Source organism: Rhinoraja longicauda, chromosome 12, assembly GCF_053455715.1.
Source record: "Rhinoraja longicauda isolate Sanriku21f chromosome 12, sRhiLon1.1, whole genome shotgun sequence".
In the NCBI taxonomy this organism is placed as follows: domain Eukaryota; kingdom Metazoa; phylum Chordata; class Chondrichthyes; order Rajiformes; family Arhynchobatidae; genus Rhinoraja; species Rhinoraja longicauda.
In genome coordinates, this window is record NC_135964.1 from 52,301,459 (window position 1) to 52,324,288 (window position 22,830).

General features: G+C 49.3%; 1 protein-coding gene across 4 annotated transcripts in view; it reads left to right on the top strand.

Moving 5' to 3' along the window:
* The first annotated feature begins 7,014 nt into the window (after nucleotides 1-7,014).
* Nucleotides 7,015-22,830, top strand: part of LOC144599021 (E3 ubiquitin/ISG15 ligase TRIM25-like) — a 35,304-nt gene continuing 19,488 nt past the window's right edge. For all 4 annotated transcript variants that reach the window (XM_078409752.1, XM_078409753.1, XM_078409754.1 and 1 more), the window contains exons 1-4: nucleotides 7,015-7,602; nucleotides 16,078-16,173; nucleotides 20,764-20,994; nucleotides 21,275-21,297. In XM_078409752.1, coding sequence (XP_078265878.1) covers nucleotides 7,033-7,602; nucleotides 16,078-16,173; nucleotides 20,764-20,994; nucleotides 21,275-21,297 — 920 coding nt within the window. In that variant the 5' untranslated portion in view covers nucleotides 7,015-7,032. The remainder of the gene's footprint in view (nucleotides 7,603-16,077; nucleotides 16,174-20,763; nucleotides 20,995-21,274; nucleotides 21,298-22,830) is intronic.

The following is a 22,830-nucleotide window of genomic DNA, read 5'->3' on the forward strand; positions in this document are numbered from 1 at the left end:
CTGGACCTTTGGCCCATCGACTCCACGCCAACCTGCGAACCACACACACTAACTCTATCCAGGCATGGCGGGACTGACATATGATGAAAGAATAGGTCGACTGGGCTTGCATTCACTGGAATTTAGAAGAATGAGAGGGGATCTCATAGAAACATATAAAATTCTTAGAGGATTGGACAGGCGAGATGCAGGAAAAATGTTCCCGATGTTAGCGGAGTCCAGAACCAGGGGTCACAGTTTAAGAATAAGGGGTAGGTCATTTAGGACTGAGAGGAGGAAAAACTTCTTCACCCAGAGATTTGTGAATCTGTGGAATTCTCTGCCACAGAAGGCAGTGGAGGGCAATTCACTGGATGTTTTCAAGAGAGAGTTAGATTTAGTTCTTAGGGCTAAAGGAATCAAGGGATATGGGGAAAAAGCAGGAACGGGGTACTGATTTTAGATGATCAGCTATGATCATATTGAATGGCGTTGCTGGCTCAAAGGGCCAAATGGCTTACTCCAGCACTTATTTTTCTATGTTTTCCATGTTTCTGTCCTACAAACACTAGGGATAATTTACAATTTCACAAAGCCATTTAACTTACAAATCTTTACGTCTTCGGAATGTGGGAGGAAACCGAAGATCCCAGAGAAAACTCACGCAGGTCACGGGGACAACGTACAAACTCCGTACAGACAGCACCCGTAGTCAGGATCGAACCCGGGTCTCTGGCGCTGTGAGGCAGCAACTCTAACGCTGCGCCACTGGGACGCACTAATGCCTTTGACTGTCTAGCCTCAGGTTTCTGTGCTGGGCCCATTACTGTTTGTTGTCTACATCAATGATTTGGATCAGAACCTACAGGGCAAGATTAGCAAGTTTGCTGATAATACAAAGGTGGGTGGTTTTGCAGATAGTAAAGATGGTTGTGAAAGATTGCAGCATGATCCTGATTGATTGGCCAGGTGGGCGGAGGAATGGTTGATGGAATTTAATACATAGAAGTGGGAGGTGTTGCATTTTGGGACGTCAAACTAGGGTAGGACCGAAACAGTGATTGGTGGGCCTCTGGGTAGTGTTGTAGAGCAGAGGGATCTAGGAGTGCAGGTTAATGGTTCCTTGAACGTCGAGTCGCAGAAACCTAAGGTGGTCAAAAAGCTTTTGGCACATTGGCCTTCATCAGTCAGAGTATAGAAGTTGGGATATCATATTGCAGTTGTATAAGACGTTGGTGAGACCGTATTTAGAATATCGTGTTCAGTTATGGGCACCATGTTATAGGACCAATATTGTCAAGCTTCAAAGGGTACAGAGAAGATTTATGAGGATGTTGCCAGGACTAGAGGGTGTGAGCTATAGGGAGAGGTTGAGTAGGTTGGGTTTCTATTCCTTGGAGCGCAGGAGGATGAGGGGTGATCTTATGGAGGTGTATAAAATCATGAGAGGAGTAGATCGGGTAGATGCACAGAGTCTTTTGCCCAGAGTAGGGGAATCTAGGATCAGAGCACATAGGTTTAAGGTGAAGGGGAAAACATTTAATAGGAATTTTTCGTACAAAGAGTGGAGGGTGTATGGAACAAGCTGCCAGATGAGGTAGTTGAGGGTGGGATTATCCCAACGTTTAAGAAACAGACAAGTACAATACAATACAATATATCTTTATTGTCATTGTACAGGGTGCAACGAGATTGGGAATGCGACTTCCATACGATGCAATAAATTAATTAGCTAGTCAGTATAAATTTAGATCCAGTGAAACAAAATTAGAAACAGTTTTGAAACAGAATAAAGTTTAAGTAGGTCTGTGCTGGTTCGCTGTGCGATGTCACCATCCAACTCAGCAGGACCGGTTCATAGCAGCTATGGCCCTGGGGATGAAGCTGTTCCTGAGTCTGGAGGTGCAGGCGTAGAAGGCCTTGTAGCGTCTGCCCGATGGTAGAAGTTTGAACAGACTATTGCAGGGGTGTGGGGAGTCTTTGTGAATGCTGGTGGCTTTTCTGAGGCATCGTGTGTCGTAGATGCCCTCCAAGGCTAGTAGCTGTGTTCCGATAATCTTCTGAGCTCTATAGACTACCCGCTGAAGAGCTCTCCTCTCTGCGTCCGTGCAGCTGAGATAGGGCGGCACGGTGGCGCAGCGGTAGAGTTGCTGCTTTACAGCGAATGCAGCACCGGAGACTCAGGTTCGATCCTGACTACGGGTACTGCACTGTAAGGAGTTTGTACGTTCTCCCCGTGACCTGCGTGGGTTTTCTCCGAGATCTTCGGTTTCCTCCCACACTCCAAAGACGTACAGGTATGTAGGTTAATTGGCTGGGTAAATGTAAAAATTGTCCCTAGTGGGTGTAGGATAGGGTTAATGTACGGGGATCGCTGGGCGGCACGGACTTGGAGGGCCGAAAAAGGCCTGTTTCCGGCTGTATATATATGATATGATACCACACAGGGATACCATGCGTTAGAATGCTCTCTATGGTGCAGCGGCAGAAGGTCGTCAGCAGCTGTTGGTACATGGATAGTACATGGATAGTACAGGTTTGGAGGGATATGGACCAAGCGCAGGCAGGTGAGACTAGTGTAGCTGGGACATGTTGGCCGGTGTGGGCAAGAAGGGCCCGTTTCCACTCCATATCACTCTATGACTCTACCCTCTCCATGTACGCTAAGGGTAATTTTAGAGGCCAATTAACCTGTAAACCTGTATGTCTTTGGAGTGTGGGTGGAAACATCAACACCCGGAGAAAACCCAGGCAAGGCACGGAGAGAACGTACAAATTCTGTACAGACAGCACCCGTAGTAGGATCGAACCCGGGTCTCCGGCGTCTGCCGCCCCACTCATGATACAGCTTTATCAGAGTCATAGAGTGACACAGCGTGGAATCAGACCCTTAGGCCCAACTTGCCCACGCTGACCAACATGTCCCATCTACACTAGTCACACCTGTGTGCGTTTGGCCCAAATCCTTCTTAACCTTATCCTATCCATGTACCTGTCCAAATGTCTTTTACATGTTGTGAGAGTATTTGTCTCAACTACCTCCACAGGCGGCTCATTCCATATATCCACCACCCTTTGTATAAAAAAAATTGCCCCTCAGGTTCCTAGTAAATCTTTACCCCTCATATCAAACCTATGTCCTCTTGTACTTGAATCCCCTACTCTGGGTAAAAGACTGCGTTTATCCGATCTCAACCCCTCTGCAAGATCATCCCTCATTCTCCTGCGCTTCAAGGAATAAAATCCTCGCCTGCCCAACTTCTCCCTATAGCTCAGGCCCTTGAGTCCGGCAACATCCTCATACATCTAAGCTAGAATTTGGTAAAGCTGCTTCTCCAGAGCTAATTTAACATTATTCAACATAATCTCTCCATTGGGTGTCAGGGTCAGGAAGTCATGATGGAACTTTGTAGGACTCTAGTTAGGCCACAATTGGAAGATTGCGTGCAGTTCTGGTCGCCCCATTACAACAAGGATGTCGAGGATTATAGACAATATGTGCAGGAGTAGGCCGTTCGGCCCTTCGAGCCAGCACCACCATTCAATGTGATCATGGCTGATCATTCTCAATCAGTACCCCGTTCCTGCCTTCTCCCCATACCCCCTGACTCCGCTATCCTTAAGAGCTCTATCTAGCTCTCTCTTGAATGCATTCAGAGAATTGGCCGCCACTGCCTTCTGAGGCAGTGAATTCCACAGATTTACAGTGTAAGAAAATAAGTGCAGATGCTGGTACAAATCGAAGGTCTATTGTCTATTGTCCACAGATTTACAACTCTCTGACTGAAAAAGTTTTTCCTCATCTCTGTTCTAAATGGCCTACCCCTTATTCTTAAACTGTGGCCCCTGGTTCTGGACTCCCCCAACATTGGGAACATGTTTCCTGCCTCTAACGTGTCCCATCCCTTAATAATCTTATATATCTTATGAAAGGGTAGAGGTGGTTTACTAGAATGGTGCCTGATTTAGGGGTATTAACTACAAGGAGAGGTAGGCGAGACTTGGATTGTTTTCTCTGGAGCATCGGAGGTTGCTGATAGAGGTATATAAAATTATGAGAGGCATAGATAAGGTAGAATTCAGAACCTTTTTCAAAGGATGCAAATATCAAAAATTAGAGGGCATAGTTTTAAGGTGAGTGGAGAATCTAAACAAGATGTGGGGGGGCAGGTATTTTAGTTGGTAGATGCCTGGAACATGCTGCTGGGGGTGGTGGAGGCGGGAAGGATAGAACCCGGAAAATCCCGGTGGAAACCCACGCGGTCAGAGGAAGAACATGCAAACTCCACACGGATTGCACCCAAGTTGAGGATCGAACCCAGGTCTCTGGTGGTGTAATGCAGCAGCTCTCCCAGCTGTAGCACATGTTGCTATGGTTTCCTCCCACATCCCAAATCCGTGCAGTTTGGTAGTATAGCCTGGGACTGGAGGTCAAGTATCCCGACAGGCTTTGGGAAGGATGCTACTAGCTAGAGACAGACAGAGCGAAATTCTGGAGTCAGGAGAACAAAAGAGCACTGTGAAAACGGCCACTTCATTGACATATGGTGGGAGCAGAGCTGAAGGAAGGTACCTTCACGGCCAGGCAGTGCGGCCTTGAGAATATAAGGTGCCTGGAGCGGACATATTGCAAAATGTGTCTATAATGAGATGGAGGTATGAACAAGCAACATAATTAAGAACTCCCGAGCCTGATAAAAAATGAAGACGTGTTTTGTTTATTCAGCCCTTGGAGGAGTGACAGCTTGAAATGATTGACTGTAAAGCCATGAGAGAGCCTTGGGTTAGAACAAAGGCTTCCTTTCGAAGATTGAAGGAAAATTAGTATAAAAGAAGGGTGGTCCGAGACATCGGCAGAGACAACCTGGGAACAACCATCGCAAGAAGGAGGGACCTGAGTTCGAAGCTCAGAGAAGACAAACCCCCCCCTAACCAACTGAGTGAATCTGGCCAATTCATTCATACGGGTAATATCTGACTCTAAGTCATGAGCTTTGTGATTTAGGTTAAGAAGTGTTAAGTTGAAATAGTATAGTAAATGAGAAGTTATTAGATTTAGATTTAGATTTTTAGATTTAGAGATACAGCGCGGAAACAGGCCCTTCGGCCCACCGAGTCCGTGCCGCCCAGCGATCCCCGCACATTAACACTATCCTACACACACTAGGGACAATTTTTACATTTACCCAGTCAATTAACCTACATACCTGTACGTCTTTGGAGTGTGGGAGGAAACCGAAGATCTCGGAGAAAACCCACGCAGGTCACGGGGAGAACGTACAAACTCCGTACAGACGGCGCCCGTAGTCAGGATCGAACCCGAGTCTCAGGCGCTGCATTCGCTGTAAGGCAGCAACTCTACCGCTGCGCCACCGTGCCGCCCATTGACTTATTAGTAATCAATATTTGCATGCATGTTTAAAGTTACTCAAGTGTTAATAAAGATTAAGTTGCACTAAACTAAACTAAACCTTGGTTTAGAGTCCTTTGTTCAACACGTCAGTTGATACCATGTAGAGGTAATAGGGTCAACAATAGGTTAATTGGCCGCTATAAATTGCCCCTGGTGTGAATGTGAGCGGTAGAATCCCAGGGGACTTGATGAGACTGTGGGGAGTATTTTCCTCTTTTCCCAAGGTAGTTATATTGTGTCATCATTTTGATCTCTTCAGTCAAGGCCGGTACGTACGGTGGCGTAGCGGTAGAGTTGCTGCCTCGCAGCGCCGGGGACCCGGGTTCGATGCCGACTACGGGTGCTGTCTGTATGGAATTTGTACGTTCTCCCCGTGACCTGCGTGGGTTTTCTCCGGGATCACCGGTTTCCTCCCACACTCCAAAGACGTACAGGTTTGTCAGTCTAATTGGCTTAGTATAAAAAATGTTAAATTGTCCCTAGTGTGTGTAGCATAATGTTAGTGTGCGGGGATCGCTGGTCGGTGCGGACTCGGTGGGCCGAAGGGCCTGTTACCGTGCTGTGTCTCTGATTTAAACTAAACTAAACTGACCACCTTATTGGTGAATCCCGGCTGTGTTTCCAGACTCCCAAAACGTCACCGATTCCTTTCCTCCAGAGGCCTGACCCGTTGAGATACTCCAGCATTTTGTGTCTACCTTCGGTATACACCTTCCGACGCAATTAGTCTACTCCACTACAAAATCAAAACGCAGGAACAGAGTACTGATTTTAGATGATCAGCCATGATCATATTGAATAGCGGTGCAGGGTCGAATGGCCTACTCCTGCACCTATGTTCTATGTTTCTATCTCAAGGTACGCCTACTTTGAAGTTCTCTTCCTCGCTCCCACGAGAGTTTTGCAACACTCTCTCTCACTGCTCCCCCTCTGTGATTCCTCCTGCTCCGGCCTTTCCCCGCCTCCAGATTACTCCCCCTCTCCCCACCTCAGCTTTCAGCCTGATGAAGGATTCCGACCCGAAACGTCACCTGTTCTTTTTCTCTCGAGATGCTGCCTGACCCATTGAGTTACTCATAGAGTCATGGAGTCACACAAAACAGGCCCTTCTGCCCAACATGCCCACAGCGACCAACATGTCCCATCTATACTAGTCCCACCTGCCTGTGTTTGGCCCATATCCTTCTAACCCTGTCCTATCCACATTCCTGTCCAAACGTTTCTTAAATGTTGCAACAGTACCTGCCGCAAACCCCAGCACTTTGTGTCTATCTTCAGTATAAACCAGCATCTGCAGTTCCTTCCTCAACCCGCACTCTCCAAGCTTGGAGAAAATAAAGTTCCCAAATGACAAAACTCAGCCCTGCCTTTGTGGATGTCTATGTGTAACTGTCTGAAGAAGGGTCTTGACCTGAAAGGTCACTTATTCCTCCTCTCCAGAGATGCTGCCTGACCTGCTGAGTTACTCCAGCACTTTGTCTCTCTTCAACATGTAACTTGGAAGCACAAGAGTGCTTGCGAGCACAGAGCTCGAAGGGTTAAGTTTCAGACTAACATTGAAACTGAAAGTAAGCGGATTTATTTCCTGGAATCCACGTTCTCATTTCTGACCTGGCTCTGCACTGCTGGGGCAAGGCAGAATGGCGGCTGCAGGCTTGACGGAAGAGTTGACCTGTGCAGTGTGTCTGGGTTTGTACCAGGACCCTGTGGCGCTGCCCTGCCAGCACAGTTTCTGTGCCAAATGTATCGGTGATTTCTGGGACCATTCGGAGTCCTTGGAGGGGGTCAACTGTCCTCAATGTCGCAGATGCTTCAAGCCCAGGCCTGGCCTGGTGAAGAACCACACTCTGCAGAACATCGTGGAGAAGTACAGCCAGTGCCAGCCCACTGCCCCTGCTGCCCGGCCCAGCCCCGTGATGTGTGAGTACTGTATCGAGAACCCATCCCTGGCTGTGAAGACGTGCCTCAAATGTGAAACCTCCTTCTGCTCCCACCATCTGCAGCCGCATCTGACCAAGCCGATCTACAAGGACCACGGGCTGATTGAGCCCATTGCTGACTTCACCACCAGGCAGTGCCCAACTCATAAGAAGGTCCTTGAGTTCTACTGCGAGCAGGACGAGGAGTGCGTGTGTGTGTCCTGTACCATCATCGGGAAACACAAATCCCACTCTCTGCTGACTGTGGAGGAGGCAAAGGACAAAATCAAGGTGAGCAAAGTTCTTGAGTTGGTACCCGCAGGCTGGTCGCGTGTAGTCTGACATGATGGGGTGTGACATGATGACATAAATGGCTAGCATTTATTTAAAGAAATACAAAAACAGGGATGTAATGCTGAGGCTCCATAAGGCGCTGGTCAGGCCACATTTGGAGTATTACGAGCAATCTTGGGCCCCATATCTGAGGAAGGATGTGCTGGCTCTGGAGAGAGTCCAGAGGAGGTTTACAAGAATGATCCTAGGAATGAGTGGGTTAGCACATGATGAGCAGTTGACGGCACTGGGCCTGTACTCGCTGGAGTTTGGAAGGATGAGGGGGGAGCTGGACCTCATTGAAACTTACCGAATAGTGAAAGGCTTGGATAGAGTGGATGTGGAGAGGGTGTTTCCACTAGTGGGAGAGTCTAGGACTAGAGGTCACAGCCTCAGAATTAAAGGACGTTCCTTTAGGAAGGAGATGAGAAGGAATTTCTTTAGAGGGTGGTGAATCTGTGTGCCACAGAAGGCTGTGGAGGCCAAGTCAACGGATATTTTTTAAAACACAGAGTTGGGCCATTCTTAACGTGACCAGTCATATTTGACCACTGACATGAAACAAACATTGTCAGTATAACATATAAAAATTTCACTTGCTAAATTTCGACATATATAAGTCATATATATACAGTACAATACAATATACCTGTAATGCGTTCAGAAATAGAAGAGATATAATCCACAATGTTTCACATTTTTGGTCACACGCGTGACTAAGAATGGCCCAAATAGATTCTTGATTAATACGGGTGTCTGGGAGAAGGCAGGAGAATGGGGTTAGGAGGGAGAGATAGATCCGCCATGATTGAATGGTGGAATAGACTTGATGGGCCAAATGGCCTAATTCCGCTCCTATCACTTATGACATTATCAACTGAGTATGGCAAAAACCACTACAACGGCCTTTCACCTGAACAACAAGGAAGCTCAATGCCAGCTAACTGTCACCCTCAGTGGGTCACCCCCACCCTCTAACCCATTTCCTACATACCTCGGGGTGAAACTAGATCGGCAGCTGACCCACAAGCAACACCTTGAAGCTCTCCGTGCTAAAGTCTCGGCACGGAACAATCTCCTGCGTCGCTTGGCCGGATCGTCATGGGGTGCCAGGACATCTACTCTTCGAACCAGTGCTCTTGCACTCGTGCTGAGTACGCCGCCCCAGCATGGTGCCGCAGCGCTCATACCAGCAAGCTAGACGCCACCCTCAACGACACCATGGGAATCATCACCGGCTTCCTACGCCCTAATCCGACGGATCTCCTGCTGGTGCTCGCAGGTATCGCACCCGCCAAGCTTCGCAGAGAGTTCTTCACTCACAGGCTGGTGTGCAAGGCCCCATTGGACGTCAAACTTCCTTTGCACCGCCTCGCCCAGGATTCACAGCAACTGGGACCTCAACGCCTGTCATCTCGTCGCCCTTTCTCCCGTCATGCAGTGACCCTCTGTGGCTCCGGTTTCAACATACTAGGAGCATGGAGAACCAGCTGGGAACAGACATCGCCACCTCCTCAATTCACTGTCGCACCGAACACCACAGCCCCACCCGGCTCGGACATGCCCTACAAAGAGTGGGTCGCCATGAACCGGCTCCGCACAGGGGTCGGCCGGTTCAACGCCAACGTGTATCGTTGGGGGTTGCGTCCGTCAGCAGCCTGCGTGTGTGGCGCAGACCAGCAAACAGCGCAGCACGTCATTTTCGACTGCACTGTTCTCCGCGCCCCTGGTGGAGGGGTAGACCTCACGGCCCTCGACAACAGCACATTGCACTGGCTACAGCGCCTGGAGGGCGTTACATAATTTCTGTTGCCTCAAACGCAAGAAGAAGATGAAGAAGACTTTATGGACACTCTAAGGATAAGGAAAAGTAATATAACATTCTACTCTTTTCATTCATTATTGCCAACCAGTCCCTGCCTCTCTCTCCTTACCTCTCTGCACCCCTCTGTACTTCCTCCCCTCTGTTATCAGGCTTCTGAACGGTCCTTCCATAAGCTCGGGTGCTGTCCGATTCACCTCTACCCCATTGCGGACATTGGACTTTGTCTCTGGAACTGATGCACTACAATGCAGAGAACTATATTCTGCACTCTGTATCTTCCCCTTTGCTCTACCTATTGTACTTGAGTTTGACTTGATTGTATTTATTATCTGAATGGTGTCAAGTTAGGAAAAGGGGACGTACAACGAGATCTGGGTGTCCTAGTGCATCAGTCACTGAAAGGAAGCATGCAGGTACAGCAGGCAGTGAAGAAAGCCAATGGAATGTTGGCCTTCATAACAAGAGGAGTTGAGTATAGGAGCAAAGAGGTCCTTTTGCAGTTGTACAGGGACCTGAAATGTGAATCTAAACACAGAACATGACACAAGACTAACAGATCTGACGGGACATTACAGTACACCCCTCTTTGGGACCGACTCCTGACGGTCCAGGCTGGTCAGGATGAGTCTTGTCAAAGTCTTTGATCAAAGTTTTGTCCAAAATGAAGCTGGCAGGAATCCAGCACCTCTCCTCAGGACCGTAGCCTTCCCAGTCGACCAGAAACTGGCGACCGCGACCTCTCTTGCGGACTGCAAGAAGTGCCTTAACTGTGTAGACCGGACCACCGTCGACGAGCCGGGGGGGTGGAGGGGGCTTGGAGGCGGGCACGAGTGCACTTTCCTTGACTGGTTTTATTTTGCTGACGTGGAATGTAGGGTGAACCCTTAATGACCTGGGGAGTTGTAGACGGACCGAAACAGGGTTAATGACTTTCGAAATGGGAAATGGACCCACAAACCTTGGAGCCAGCTTTCTGGCGTGGACGTGAAGTGGCAAGTCCTTTGTAGACAGCCATACCTTCTGGCCTGGGCGATAATGCGGAGCGGATCTGCGGTGGCGGTCCGCTGCCGCTTTCATCCGGAGCTGACCCCGGAGTAGAACCCTCCGAGCTCCGTCCCAGATTCGGCGACAGCGTCGGATCATGGCGTGGGCAGAAGGCACCGTCACCTCACCCTCATAAGCCGAGAACAAGGGGGGCTGGTAGCCGTAGGCACACTGGAAGGGTGTGAGTCCCGTGGCAGCCGTAGGAAGCGTGTTGCGTGCGTACTCGACCCAGATGAGATGGTCGCTCCAGGTGGTCTGGTTCTGCGCGATCAGACAGCGCAAGCAGGTCTCGAGCTCCTGGTTCATCCGCTCAGTCTGGCCATTGGATTGCGGATGGTAACCAGAAGACAGGCTGACGGTGGCACCTATGAGGGAACAAAACTCACTCCAAAACTTGGACACAAACTGAGGACCTCGGTCCGAGACAATGTCTGTAGGGAAATCATGGATACGGAAAACGTGAGACATCATTACCTCTGCCGTCTCTTTGGCAGAGGGGAGCTTGGCCACAGCGATAAAATGTACCATCTTTGAAAATCGGTCTACCACCGTCAGGACAGTTGTGTTACCTTTGGAGGCCGGCAACCCAGTAACAAAGTCAATGGAGATGTGGGATCAGGGCCTCTGAGGGACTGAAAGTGGGTGCAGCAGGCCCGCTTGGGCTTGTCTGGAGGGCTTGCTCCTTGCACAGACAGGGCAGGCGGCCACATATTCAGCTACATCCTTCTCAAGTGAAGGCCACCAAAATCGCTGTTTAACCACAAAAACAGTTCTCTTGGCACCTGGATGGCATGTGAGCAGGGACGTGTGAGCCCAGTGGATTACCTGGGGGCGCAATGTCACAGGAACAAACAAACAGTTAGTAGGACAGCCACTCGGTGCTGGAGTCTCATCATTAGCCTGCTTCACATCCGTTTCGATCTACCAAGACACCGCTCCTACCACACGGTTAAGTGGCAGGATGGGTTCGGGTTCTCTGGTATCAGGTTCAGGGTCATAAAGTCGGGACAGGGCGTCTGGTTTTGTGTTCTGGGAACCGGGCCTGTAAGACAGAGAAAAGTTGAACCTACTAAAAAACAGAGTCCATCTGGCCTGATGTGAGTTGAGTCTCTTGGCTTTACGGATGTATTCCAGGTTCTTGTGATCTGTCCATACCAGAAAAGGTTGCTCGGCCCCCTCCAGCCAGTGCCTCCACTCCCCCAATGCGGCTCTGACCGCCAGCAGTTCTTTGTTTCCGACATCGTAATTTTTTTCTGCGGGGGTCAACTTACGTGACAGGTAGGCGCAGGGATGAATCCGGTTGTCCTTCTCCGCTCTCTGGGAAAGTACCGCCCCAATCCCCTCGTTGGAGGCATCCACCTCCACAATGAACTGTCTCTGGGGATCTGGGATGGTCAGAACAGGAGCGTTGGTGAACAATGTTTTGAGGCGCTGGAAGGCGGCTTCGGCCTGAGGATTCCACTGGAACTGGGTCTTGGAAGACGTGAGAGAGTGCAGAGAAGCAGCAACAGCACTGAAGTCTCTAATAAAACGTCTGTAAAAGTTTGCAAATCCGAGAAACTGTTGCACCTTCTTTCTGTTAGTGGGGGTGGGCCAATCGGCCACCGCACTGACCTTACCAGGGTCCATCTGGATGTGGTCAGCCGATATAATGTAGCCCAGAAAGGACATTGTGTCTGCGTGGAAGTCGCACTTCTCGGCCTTCACATACAGACGGTTAGCTAAGAGCTTCTGCAACACACACTTGACATGACGCTCATGAGACTGTATGTCTGGAGAGAAGATAAGAATGTCATCAAGGTAGACAAAAACACACTCATTGAGAAATTCTCTGAGGACCTCGTTCATAAAAGCTTGGAAGACTGCGGGGGCATTGGTTAACCCGAACGGCATCACCAAATACTCGTAGTGCCCGTTAGGGATGTTAAACCCAGTTTTCCACTCATCCCCCTCTCTGATTCTCACTAGATGGTATGCATTCCTTAAGTCTAGTTTAGTGAATACTTTGGCTTTGTGCAACAGTTCAAAAGCAGAAGACATCAAAGGAAGTGGGTAACGATTCTTGATCGTAATCTCGTTTAGGAAGCTGTAATCTATGCAGGGACGAAGTGACCCATTTTTCTTGCCCACAAAGAAAAACCCCGCGCCTGCTGCCGAGGAGGACGGGCGAATAATGCCCGTCCTCAGGGAGGACTCAATGTACTCATCCATCGCCTTCCTCTCGGGGCCGGATATGGAGTACAGTCGCCCCTTGGGAATAGGGGCCCCCGGCAGCAGGTTGATAGCGCAGTCGAAAGGTCGATGAGGAGGTAGGGTGGTGGCCCTGGACTTGTTGAACACCTCCTTCAGTTCATGGTAACAGGGTGGAACCTTCAACAGATCGGGATAGTCATCATCATCATTAGAAATCTTTCTTCAGATTTAAGAACATTTATTCCCAAAACCGCCCCGATCTTCCCGTAACTCACCCCTTTGTTCACTGGTTCAACAAGACATGATTGTGTGCACTCAACCCCCCATCGTCTGATCTTACCAGATCGCCAATCAATCTGAGGATTGTGTTTCTGCAGCCAAGGGAAACCAAAGACCAAGGGATGTTGAGCTGAGTCAAACAAGTGAAAAGACATTATCTCCACATGGTTAGCATTGAACATGACTTTGACAGGTTCTGTACGATGAGTTATCTCAAACAACTGACGTCCATCTAAAGCGCTCGCCACAATAGGTTGCAACAAGGGCACAGATTTAACCTTATACGATCGAGCTAGAGTCCAGTCCATGAGACTCTCGTCGGCTCCGGAGTCGATCAAAACCCCCCGAGTCACAATTTGCTGATTCAGAGTGAGGGTGGCCTGTGTCAGAGGTCGAGGAGGTAAGTCCGAAACGGAGAATTGGCTCACCAGTGTCCTCCTTTTCACTGGTGAGCCACCCCCTTTTACCGAGCAGTCGGCCAGACGGTGTCCTTGTTGACCGCAGTAAAAGCAGGCTCCGTCCTTCAGGCGGCGCTGTCGCTGCTCCGGAGTCAGCCTGGTTCGTCCTAGCTGCATGGGTTCCTCCGATGGCTGAGAGGACGCTGTTTTCTCCGGCCAGCGATGGACAGGGAACGATGACTTCTTCGGTGTGAAGGACCCGGAAGAGCGCCCCTGGTGATTGGGAGGACGATCAGCAGCCTGGTGTCTTTCCTTTTCCTTTATCCTGTTATCGACACGAATAGCCCTGGTAATTAATGTCTCTAGATCACTGGGTAACTCAAAAGGTGAAAGTCTGTCCTTTATAGCCTCCGACAACCCATTCATGAATGCATCCACTTGTGCAGGCATATTCCACCCACTGTCTGTTGCAAGGGTTCGGAAGTTAATGGCATAGTCTATCACTGGGCGAGTGTTCTGTTTTAGCTGCAGTAAGACTCGGGAAGCTTCCTTAGCAGAGGAAGTGTGATCAAAAATACTGCTAAATGTTCTTTGGAAGAGGTCTAGATCCTGACAGACTGTGGAGCCCCGAGACCACTCCGCAGTGGCCCATGCTGCGGCTCGTCCCGTCAAATGGGACACAGTAAATGCTATCCTGGCCTGGTCTGAGGGGAAGTGTGCAGGGTTATGCTTGAAGTGGAGATCACATTGTACAAGGAATGATCTACAATTCTCCGAGTCTCCAGAGAACTTATCTGGTGAAGCCAGGCGTAGAATCAGCATGGGGTTCGCAGGTGTGGCCGGAACAGCAGGCGGATGGCCTGCTGAAGGTTCAACGTGAGCCAGTGGAGAAGCTGCCGAGGTTGGGTCGAGACGAGCCAGAACCTGATGGAGTTGTACAGCGAGGTGGTTAATCTGGGTCGTCACTGATGACTGGAACTCGCCTTGTCTAACGTTCAGCTCGCGCACCCCGTGACTGACTGAGCGCAGCTGCTCCTCTTGGTGCTGGATCTTAGTGCCCTGGTTGGCAAGGGCTGATTTCCAAATCTTAGAGTCGGCTGAGTCCATATTATGGCCAGTTCGTTCTGTTATGCTCTGGGGCACACAGGAACTGGACTCAAACGCACGACTCACACACAAGAGTCAATTTGGAGAAAATAAAGGCGTTCTTTAATTTTCACTTTAAAGAACACTGCGATTCGAACCAAAAACTCTAAACTTACTCAGCTACAAAAACATTGGTTACAAAAATTACTTGGTAGCTATGCTACGACCGAGAGTACTTGAATCAGAGCACATGAATCACAATACGAACTGGCACAGGACAAAGGGAGGCGTGGACTATATATACATGAGGTAAGGGCACACAGGTGGAAACAATCAAGGCGGGGCTGACAATTACAATGGCAGGAAGTCAAGAGACCTGAAATGAGAATCTAAACACAGAACATGACACAAGACTAACAGATCTGACGGGACATTACACTTTTTCCAGTCAGAGAGTTGTGAATCTGTGGAATTCTCTGCCTCAGAGGGCAGTGGAGGCCAATTCTCTGAATACATTCAAGAGAGAGCTAGATAGAGCTCTTAAGGATAGCGGAGTCAGGGGGTATGGGGAGAAAGCAGGAACGGGGTACTGATTGAGAATGATCAGCCATGATCACATTGAATGGCGGTGCTGGCTCGAAGGGCCGAATGGCCTACTCCTGCACCTATTGTCTATTGTCTATGTGTGGTATTATCTGATCTGTTTGATTAGCATGCAACACAAAGCTTTTCACTATCCCAGAACACGTGACAATAATAAACCTAAACCTAAACCATCCTCGATCTCACAAAACTTTCATAAATTTTGGGGAAATCCAAATTTTGTGGAACAGTATTAGGATTGGTAAGAGAATATAATGTCATTGTAAAGAAATAAGTAAAAAATAAGAGCAATGTCCTATTGAGGAGTCTGTGTTTGTGTGTCTGTGAGTGTGTGTTTGTGTATCTGTATTTTTGTGAGTCTGTGTGCGTAGTCTGAAGAAGGTTTCCGACCCAAACGTCGCCTGTCCATATCCTCCAGAGATGCTGCCTGACCCGTTGAGTTACTCCAGCACTTTGTGTTACTTACGCAGGATTCCAGCATCTGCTGTTCCTTTTGTCTGAGATTAGAAAAGTTTTTAAATAAACAGAGGGCATAAGCTTAAAGTGAGAGTGGAACGGGTCTGAGGGTTAACCTTTTCACACAGGAAGGTGCATGTATGGAACAAACTACAAGAGGAAGTGGTAGAAGTTCCCTTCCCTGTGGCTATCAAACTGTACAACTCCTCCCCCTTCTGTTCTGGGGTAGACTGAGACTGACGCCCCTTACCCCCACCCTCCCCCCAATCCTTTACACTCATCACTTTAATTTCATGTATTTTGTGTTTTTATGACTGTTGAACAATTTCCCTCCTGGGATAAATAAAGTTCTATCGTATCATATAGTAAAATTACAAAGTTTAAAAGATAAGTTCTTGATAAGAAAGTTTTAGATGGATATACGCCAGGTGTAGGCAAGTGGAACTAGCTCAGATGGGCAACTGGTCAGTATGGGTGAGTTGGTCTGAAGGACCTGTTTCCGTACAGTGTAGCTCTATCACTTTGTGTTTCCATTTCATTCTTTTCCAGGAGATAATGAAGAACAAGCTTGAGAACATTCATAAAGTGCAGAAGGATTGGTCAAGTGAACAGCAAGACCTGAAGCAATCAGAAATTGAAGTCAAGGTTGGAAACAATGTGTGGCACTGGATTTAGAGCGGATTTTCCTCAGAATGGTTGATATATCGTTTAGAAGCAGAAGGGATGAGATAGTTGACACCCCTTAGGGCTGTATTCAGACTACACTGTAACCTCCCCCCTCCCCCATGTGTTTGGTACCGGAATGGGGAAATTGAGTAAAAGTTCAGGAATCTTGGCACATTGGCCTTCATCAGTCAGAGTATTGAGCAGGGGTGTCAAACTCATTTTAGGTAACGGGCCAGACTGGGCAAAATGCGACTTCATGCGGGCCGGATCAGTTGTGTACGCGTGAACGCACGCACGCCTGCTCCCACAGCTTTCGTTGCCTTCGTTTTTTCAACCTGCTCTCATGTGTCTCAGTCTCTGATATAACTACAAAGTGTTTCATTTTACGAATTTCATTTCTTATGAAGAAGATTGCCTACCAAGCATTACTTTTATGATGTGGAAATGATGTTTCCAGTAGTGGGAGGGTCTAGGACCAGAGATCACAGCATCAGCATAAAAGGGTCATACATTCAAAATGGAGATGAGGAGGAATGGGTGGTGAATCTATGGACTTCATTGCTGCAGACAGCGGTGGAGGCCAAGACATTGGGTACTTTTGAGGCAGAGATTGATAGGTCTTGATTAGGTTACAGGGAGAAAGTAGACAGTAGAATGTGGTTGAGAGAAAAAATAGGTCAGCCATGGTAAAATGGCAAAGTAGACTTGATGGGCTTCATGGCCTAATTCTGTTCCCCTGTCTTATAGTCTTCCTATGGTGTTTGTGTTTTTCCCACAATAGGCAGGCTGGGTGGTGAACAGCCAAACAGCAGCTACCTGGCATGGTGAAAGATGGTCTGTCCATCATCTCACCTGAAGGCCCCGCTCCCCATCCTTCTCATGTCTTTCTTCCTTCCCCTCACCTCTCATGTCCTTCTCTAACCTCATCTTTTCCCTCACCTGCCCTCTCCCTTTCCTTAGCCTATCCCTTCTCTCATCCCCACTTCCTTCCTTCCAACTGCTCCCCCACTCCCCTCCCTTACTTCATCCTCTCTCCTTACCTCCTAAATCTCCTAAATCCCTTCCCTCATCCCTAAACACCATTCCTTCTCTCATCTGCTCTCTTCCTCACCCCCTCCGTCCCTACTTCCTTTCTTTACCACCTACTCCCCCACTACCCTCCCTCGACACCCTCTCTTCCCTTCCTCATCCCTAAAAAACCTCCCTTCCCTCATCTGCCCCCTTCCCGTTCTTTTACCACCACCTTCTCCCTTCTCCCTCCTATTCCTGCATAACTACCAGCACGTCTTCACATCAAACCTGACCTTAACGCAAACCCAGAGCCCCCACCCTGGAGAGCAGCTCAGATTTTGGATCGCTGGCTGCGGCCCCATTCACAGTGCGGCGACTTCCCACCAGCCTCTATCCACGCACTCACCTGGGTCTCAGGTAGATGGTGGCTGTCTCTGTGGCGGCAGCCCAGGCACTTCCCGGTGTCCACAACAACGCTGAGACTCCTCACCTTCCCCAGCGCCGGCCCCTTCCCGCCCGTGTCACCGCACGGCCTGTCCCCGGAGAGAGAGCGGCGAGGGAGGGAGAGAGAGCGGCGAGGGAGGGAGAGAGAGCGGCGAGGGAAAGAGAGGGGCGAGGGAGGGAGGGAGAGAGAGCAGCGAGGGAGGGAGAGAGAGCAGCGAGGGAGGGAGAGAGAGTGGCGAGGGAGGGAGAGAGAGCGGCGAGGGAGGGAGAGAGAGCGGCGAGGGAGGGAGAGAGAGCGGTGAGGGAGGGAGAAAGAGGCGAGGGAGGGAGGGAGAGAGAGCGGCGAGGGAGGGAGAGAGAGAGAGAGAGCAGCGAGGGAGGGAGAGAGAGAGAGTAGCGAGGGAGGGAGAGAGAGAGAGCAGCGAGGGAGGGAGAGAGAGGCGAGGGAGAGAGGGGCGAGGGAGGGAGGGGTGAGGGAGGGAGAGAGAGAGCAGCGAGGGAGGGAGAGAGAGCAGCGAAGGAGGGAGAGAGAGGGGCGAGGGAGGGAGAGAGAGGGAGGGAGAGATAGCGGCGTGGGAGGGAGAAAGAGAGAGAGCAGCGAGGGAGGGAGAGAGAGCGGCGAGGGAGGGAGAGAGAGCGGCGAGGGAGAGAGAGGGGCGAGGGAGGGAGAGAGAGAGAGCAGCGAGGGAGGGAGAGAGAGAGAGCAGCGAGGGAGGGAGAGAGAGGAGCGAGGGAGGGAGAGAGAGAGAGCAGCGAGGGATGGAGAGAGAGCAGCGAGGGAGGGAGAGAGAGGAGCGAGGGAGGGAGAGAGAGAGAGCAGCGAGGGAGGGAGAGAGAGCAGCGAGGGAGGGTGAGAGAGTGGTGAGGGAGGGTGAGCGGCTGCCGTACAGATACATAATAAATACTCGTGAATATACTTTTCTTTCCCCCATATCATTCCGGGAGCCGGATTGGACCCCTTAGTGGGCTGGTAGTTTGACACCCCTGGTATTGAGTGTAGAAGTTGGGAGGTCACGTTGCAGTTGTATAAGATGTCGGTGAGGCCGCCTTTAGAGTATTGTGTTCAGTTCTGGGCACCATATTATAGGAAAGATGCCGTCAAGCTGGAAAGGGTACAGAGAAGATTTACGAGGACGTTGCCAGGACTAGAGGGTCCGAGCTGAGTAGGCTGGGACTGTATTCCTTGAAGTGCAGGAGGATGAGGTGTATAAAATCATGAGAGGAATAGATTGGGTAGATGCACAAAGTCTTGCTCAGAGTAGGTGAATCGAGGACCAGAGGTCATCGGTTTAAGGTGAAGGGGGGAAAAAGGAATCTGAGGGATAACTTTTTCACACAAAGGGTGGTGGGTGTATGGAACAAGCTGCCAGTGGAAATAGTTGAGGCTGGGACTATCCCAATGTTTCAGAAACAGTTAGGCAGGTACATGGATAGGACAGGTTTGCAGGGATATGGGCCAAACTTGCGCAAGTGGGACTAGTGTAGCTGGGACATGTTGGTCTGAAGGGCCACTGTCCACCCTACATCACTCTATGACTAATTCATGATGCAGCTTCATAGAACTTTGTGAGGCTACATTTGGAGCACCTCAGCAGAGCTTTTTAAATATTACTAGACCAAGTGGACCCGTTGGGCCCAATCCTCTCCTGCATTGGTGCAGCACCCTCTCCTTCCCCTCCCCCTCCCTCCCTCCCGTTCACCCTCCCTCCTCCCCTCCCCCTCCACCCCCTCCCCCCCTTCTCCCCTCCCCCTCCCCAACATTCCCCCTCCCTCCTCTCCCCTCCTTCTCCCCCTCCCTCCCCTCCATCCACTTCAACCCACCTTATCCTCCCTCCTCCCCCTCCCTCCCCCATCCCTCCCTCGGAGGGACTGTATACACTGGAATTTAGAAGGATGAGAGGGGATCTTATCGAAACATATAAGATTATTAAGGGGTTGGACACGTTAGAGGCAGGAAACATGTTCCCAATGTTAGGGGAGTCCAGAACCAGGGGCCACAGTTTAAGAATAAGGGGTAGGCCATTTAGAACGGAGATAAGGAAAAACTTTTTCAGTCAGAGAGTTGTGAATCTGTGGAATTCTCTGCCTCAGAAGGCAGTGGAGACCAATTCTCTGAATGCATTCAAGAGAGAGCTAGATAGAGCTCTTAAGGATAGCGGAGTCAGGGGGTATGGGGAGAAGGCAGGAACGGGGTACTGATTGAGAATGATCAGCCATGATCACATTGAATGGTGGTGCTGGCTCGAAGGGCCGAATGGCCTACTCCTGCACCTATTGTCTATAGGAGATAGATTTAAACTTAAAAATGTGAATAACTTTAAAAATACAACACTGATTTCAATGAAACTTCTTCCATTAGCACCAAAGGGACGAAGGGGAGTAAGGTGGACCAAAAATTGTTGCGCTATCGTGTACTGTTTTGGCTGTAGTTCAGGAACAAACAAACAAACAAACAAACGAGAGTTTTGGTATATAGATTTTGTACAGAGGGCTCTTGGGGTCCAAATCCTCAACTGCCTGAAAGTGGTAACACAAGTAGACCACTCACCAGACAGACTACAGTGGTTCAAGAAGGTGGCTCTCCTCCATCTTCTCAATAGCAGGAGTGCCAACAATGACCTGGCTTACCAATGATGTCAAAATTCACAAAGACGTTAAATATGTGAATCAAAATTGGACACAGAATCTTCAGGGTAGTCACCAAAGCGTTAGACATGCAAATTGCTGTTATATTCCATCTTCAAATATCTTCCAATATAGAAAATAGACACAAAATGCTGGAGTAACTCAGCGGGACAGGCAAGCATGCCTGGAGGGAAGGAATGGGTGACGTTTCAGGTCGAGTCCCTTCTTCAGACAGGGTCTCGACCTGAAATGTCACCCATTTCCTCTCTCCAGACATGCTGCCTGCCCCACTGAGTTACTCCAGTATTTTGCGTCTATCGTCAGTTTAAACTAGCATCTGCAGTTCATTCCTTCCTGTGTAGCATGGTTCCAATTTTTTTGTGATGAACATCAGAGCATTTTAAAGTTTTCTTGGCATTATATGGAATGGTACGGTATGGTATGGTACCATGATATAATTGTAAGTTCTTGCTCTGGTTGGGTTTGCAGAGATTCAGCAAGGAGCTGAAGGAAAAACTGTCGGCCACGTTCTCTGAATGGAGGAAGCGGTTGGAAGAAGATGAGAAGTCCTCTCTGAAGATGATCGATGAGGAGGAGCAGCGAGTGCTCTCCCAGATCAAGAGCAACTCCGATTCACTGTTAAAAAAGATGGAAGAAATTAAAATCATAGACAAGGAGTTCCAGGATCAAGAGCAGAAGGATCCTCTCTCCTTTCTTCAGGTACTATTAATTGTGGTTTAACTTGGTTCCCATCCTTTGTAAAGCAGGACTTGAGAGCCTGGCCTTTAGGAGGCTGAGGGGTGACATTATAGGGGTGAATGCATAGAATAGGGGAATCAAGAACCAGCGGACATAGTTTTAAGGTGAGAGGGGAAAGATTTAATGGGAACTTGAGGAGCAACCTTTTCACGCTCATACTCATTCTAAACGTTCTCTGATCTGAAGTGCAATTACTCCTGCTTTCTTTGACTTTAATTGATTTCCTTTCTTTCATTGACAGGATGCAAAGCAGCTGCTTTCGAGGTAAGTCTCAGCGTGTGATATGAGAGAACAGGGAACGGCTGGGCTTTAAAAGGTCATTGATTAGATTGGCTGCTTTCACAAGGAAGTGTGAAGTGTAGATAGAATCGATGGTGAAGGTGATTTCAACATCCATATGGACTCCACTGACTCCACATTAACCGCTGACTTCACTGAAATACTCAACTGCTTTAACCTCACTCAACACGTCAATTTTCCCACCCATAACCGTGGGCACATTCTGGACCTTGTCTGCTCCACTGGACTAAATCTACATCACCTCTCTGGCTCCGACCCCACCCTCTCTGATCACTTAGCCATCACCATGTCTGTCAACATTCCCACCCCAGCTCCAAGGCAAAAACGCAAAATCAACTTCCGTAAGCTGAACTCTGTTTCACCTACCTCGCTCTCATCCTCCCTCTCTGAAATAAAGTCCGCCTCTCCCTTCGTTGACCTCCACAGCCCCTCTGACCTCACTGACTACTACAACCACACTCTCTCCTCCTGCCTCGACCAGCTTGCACCTATAAAAAACGAAACAGTTTCCTTCACCCACTCTGCTCCCTGGTTTACCCCTGAACTCCGCGTGATGAAAACTCATGCCCGCCAACTTGAAAGACTCCGCAACAAAACAGGTCTCACAATTCACTCCCAAGCCTACAAAGACCACAAACAGCACTACAAAGATGCCCTCTCCCGTGCCCACTCCACCCACTACTCTCAAATAATTCACTCTGGCTCCGGAAACCCCAAAACACTCTTCTCTACAATAAACAAACTCCTCAGCCCCCTGGACACCATCTCCCAATCATTCACAGTTGACAAATGCACCACTTTCCTTTCATTCTTCCAAAGCAAAATAGACAACATCTACAGCACCTCAACCACCAACGCACCTGCTCCCCCTCAAACCACCTGCCCCCCCTTATCCTGTCAACCCCTGCCTCAATTCTCCCCAGTCTCCACCACCGACCTCTCTGACCTCTTCACAGGAATAAAAACTGCCACCTGCTCTCTGGACCCCCATCCCCTCCAGCTTTGTCAAGGCCTGCCTTCCTGCTCTCTCTCCACTTATCACTGCAACAATAAACTCCTCCCTGTCCACTGGCATCGTCCCGCCATCCCTCAAAATCGCTGCTGTCACACCCATTCTGAAAAAACCTGGTCTCAACCCTGACACCCCAAACAACTTCAGACCAATCTCCAACCTACCCTTTCTGTCCAAAGTTTTGGAACGTGCTGTAGCTTCCCAACTCAAATACCACCTCTCTACCAATAACCTGTATGAAACTTTCCAATCCGGATTCCGCTCCAACCACTGTACTGAAACTGCGCTCCTCAAAATCACAAACGACATTCTCCTCTCCTCCGACGCTGGCAACCTCAACATCCTCATCCTACTTGACCTCAGCGCCGCCTTTGACACCATAAATCACTCCATTCTCCTCACCCGACTTGAAACCTCCTTTAACATCACCGGCACAGCCCTATCCTGGTTCAAATCTTACCTCTCTGACAGGCACCAGTTCATCT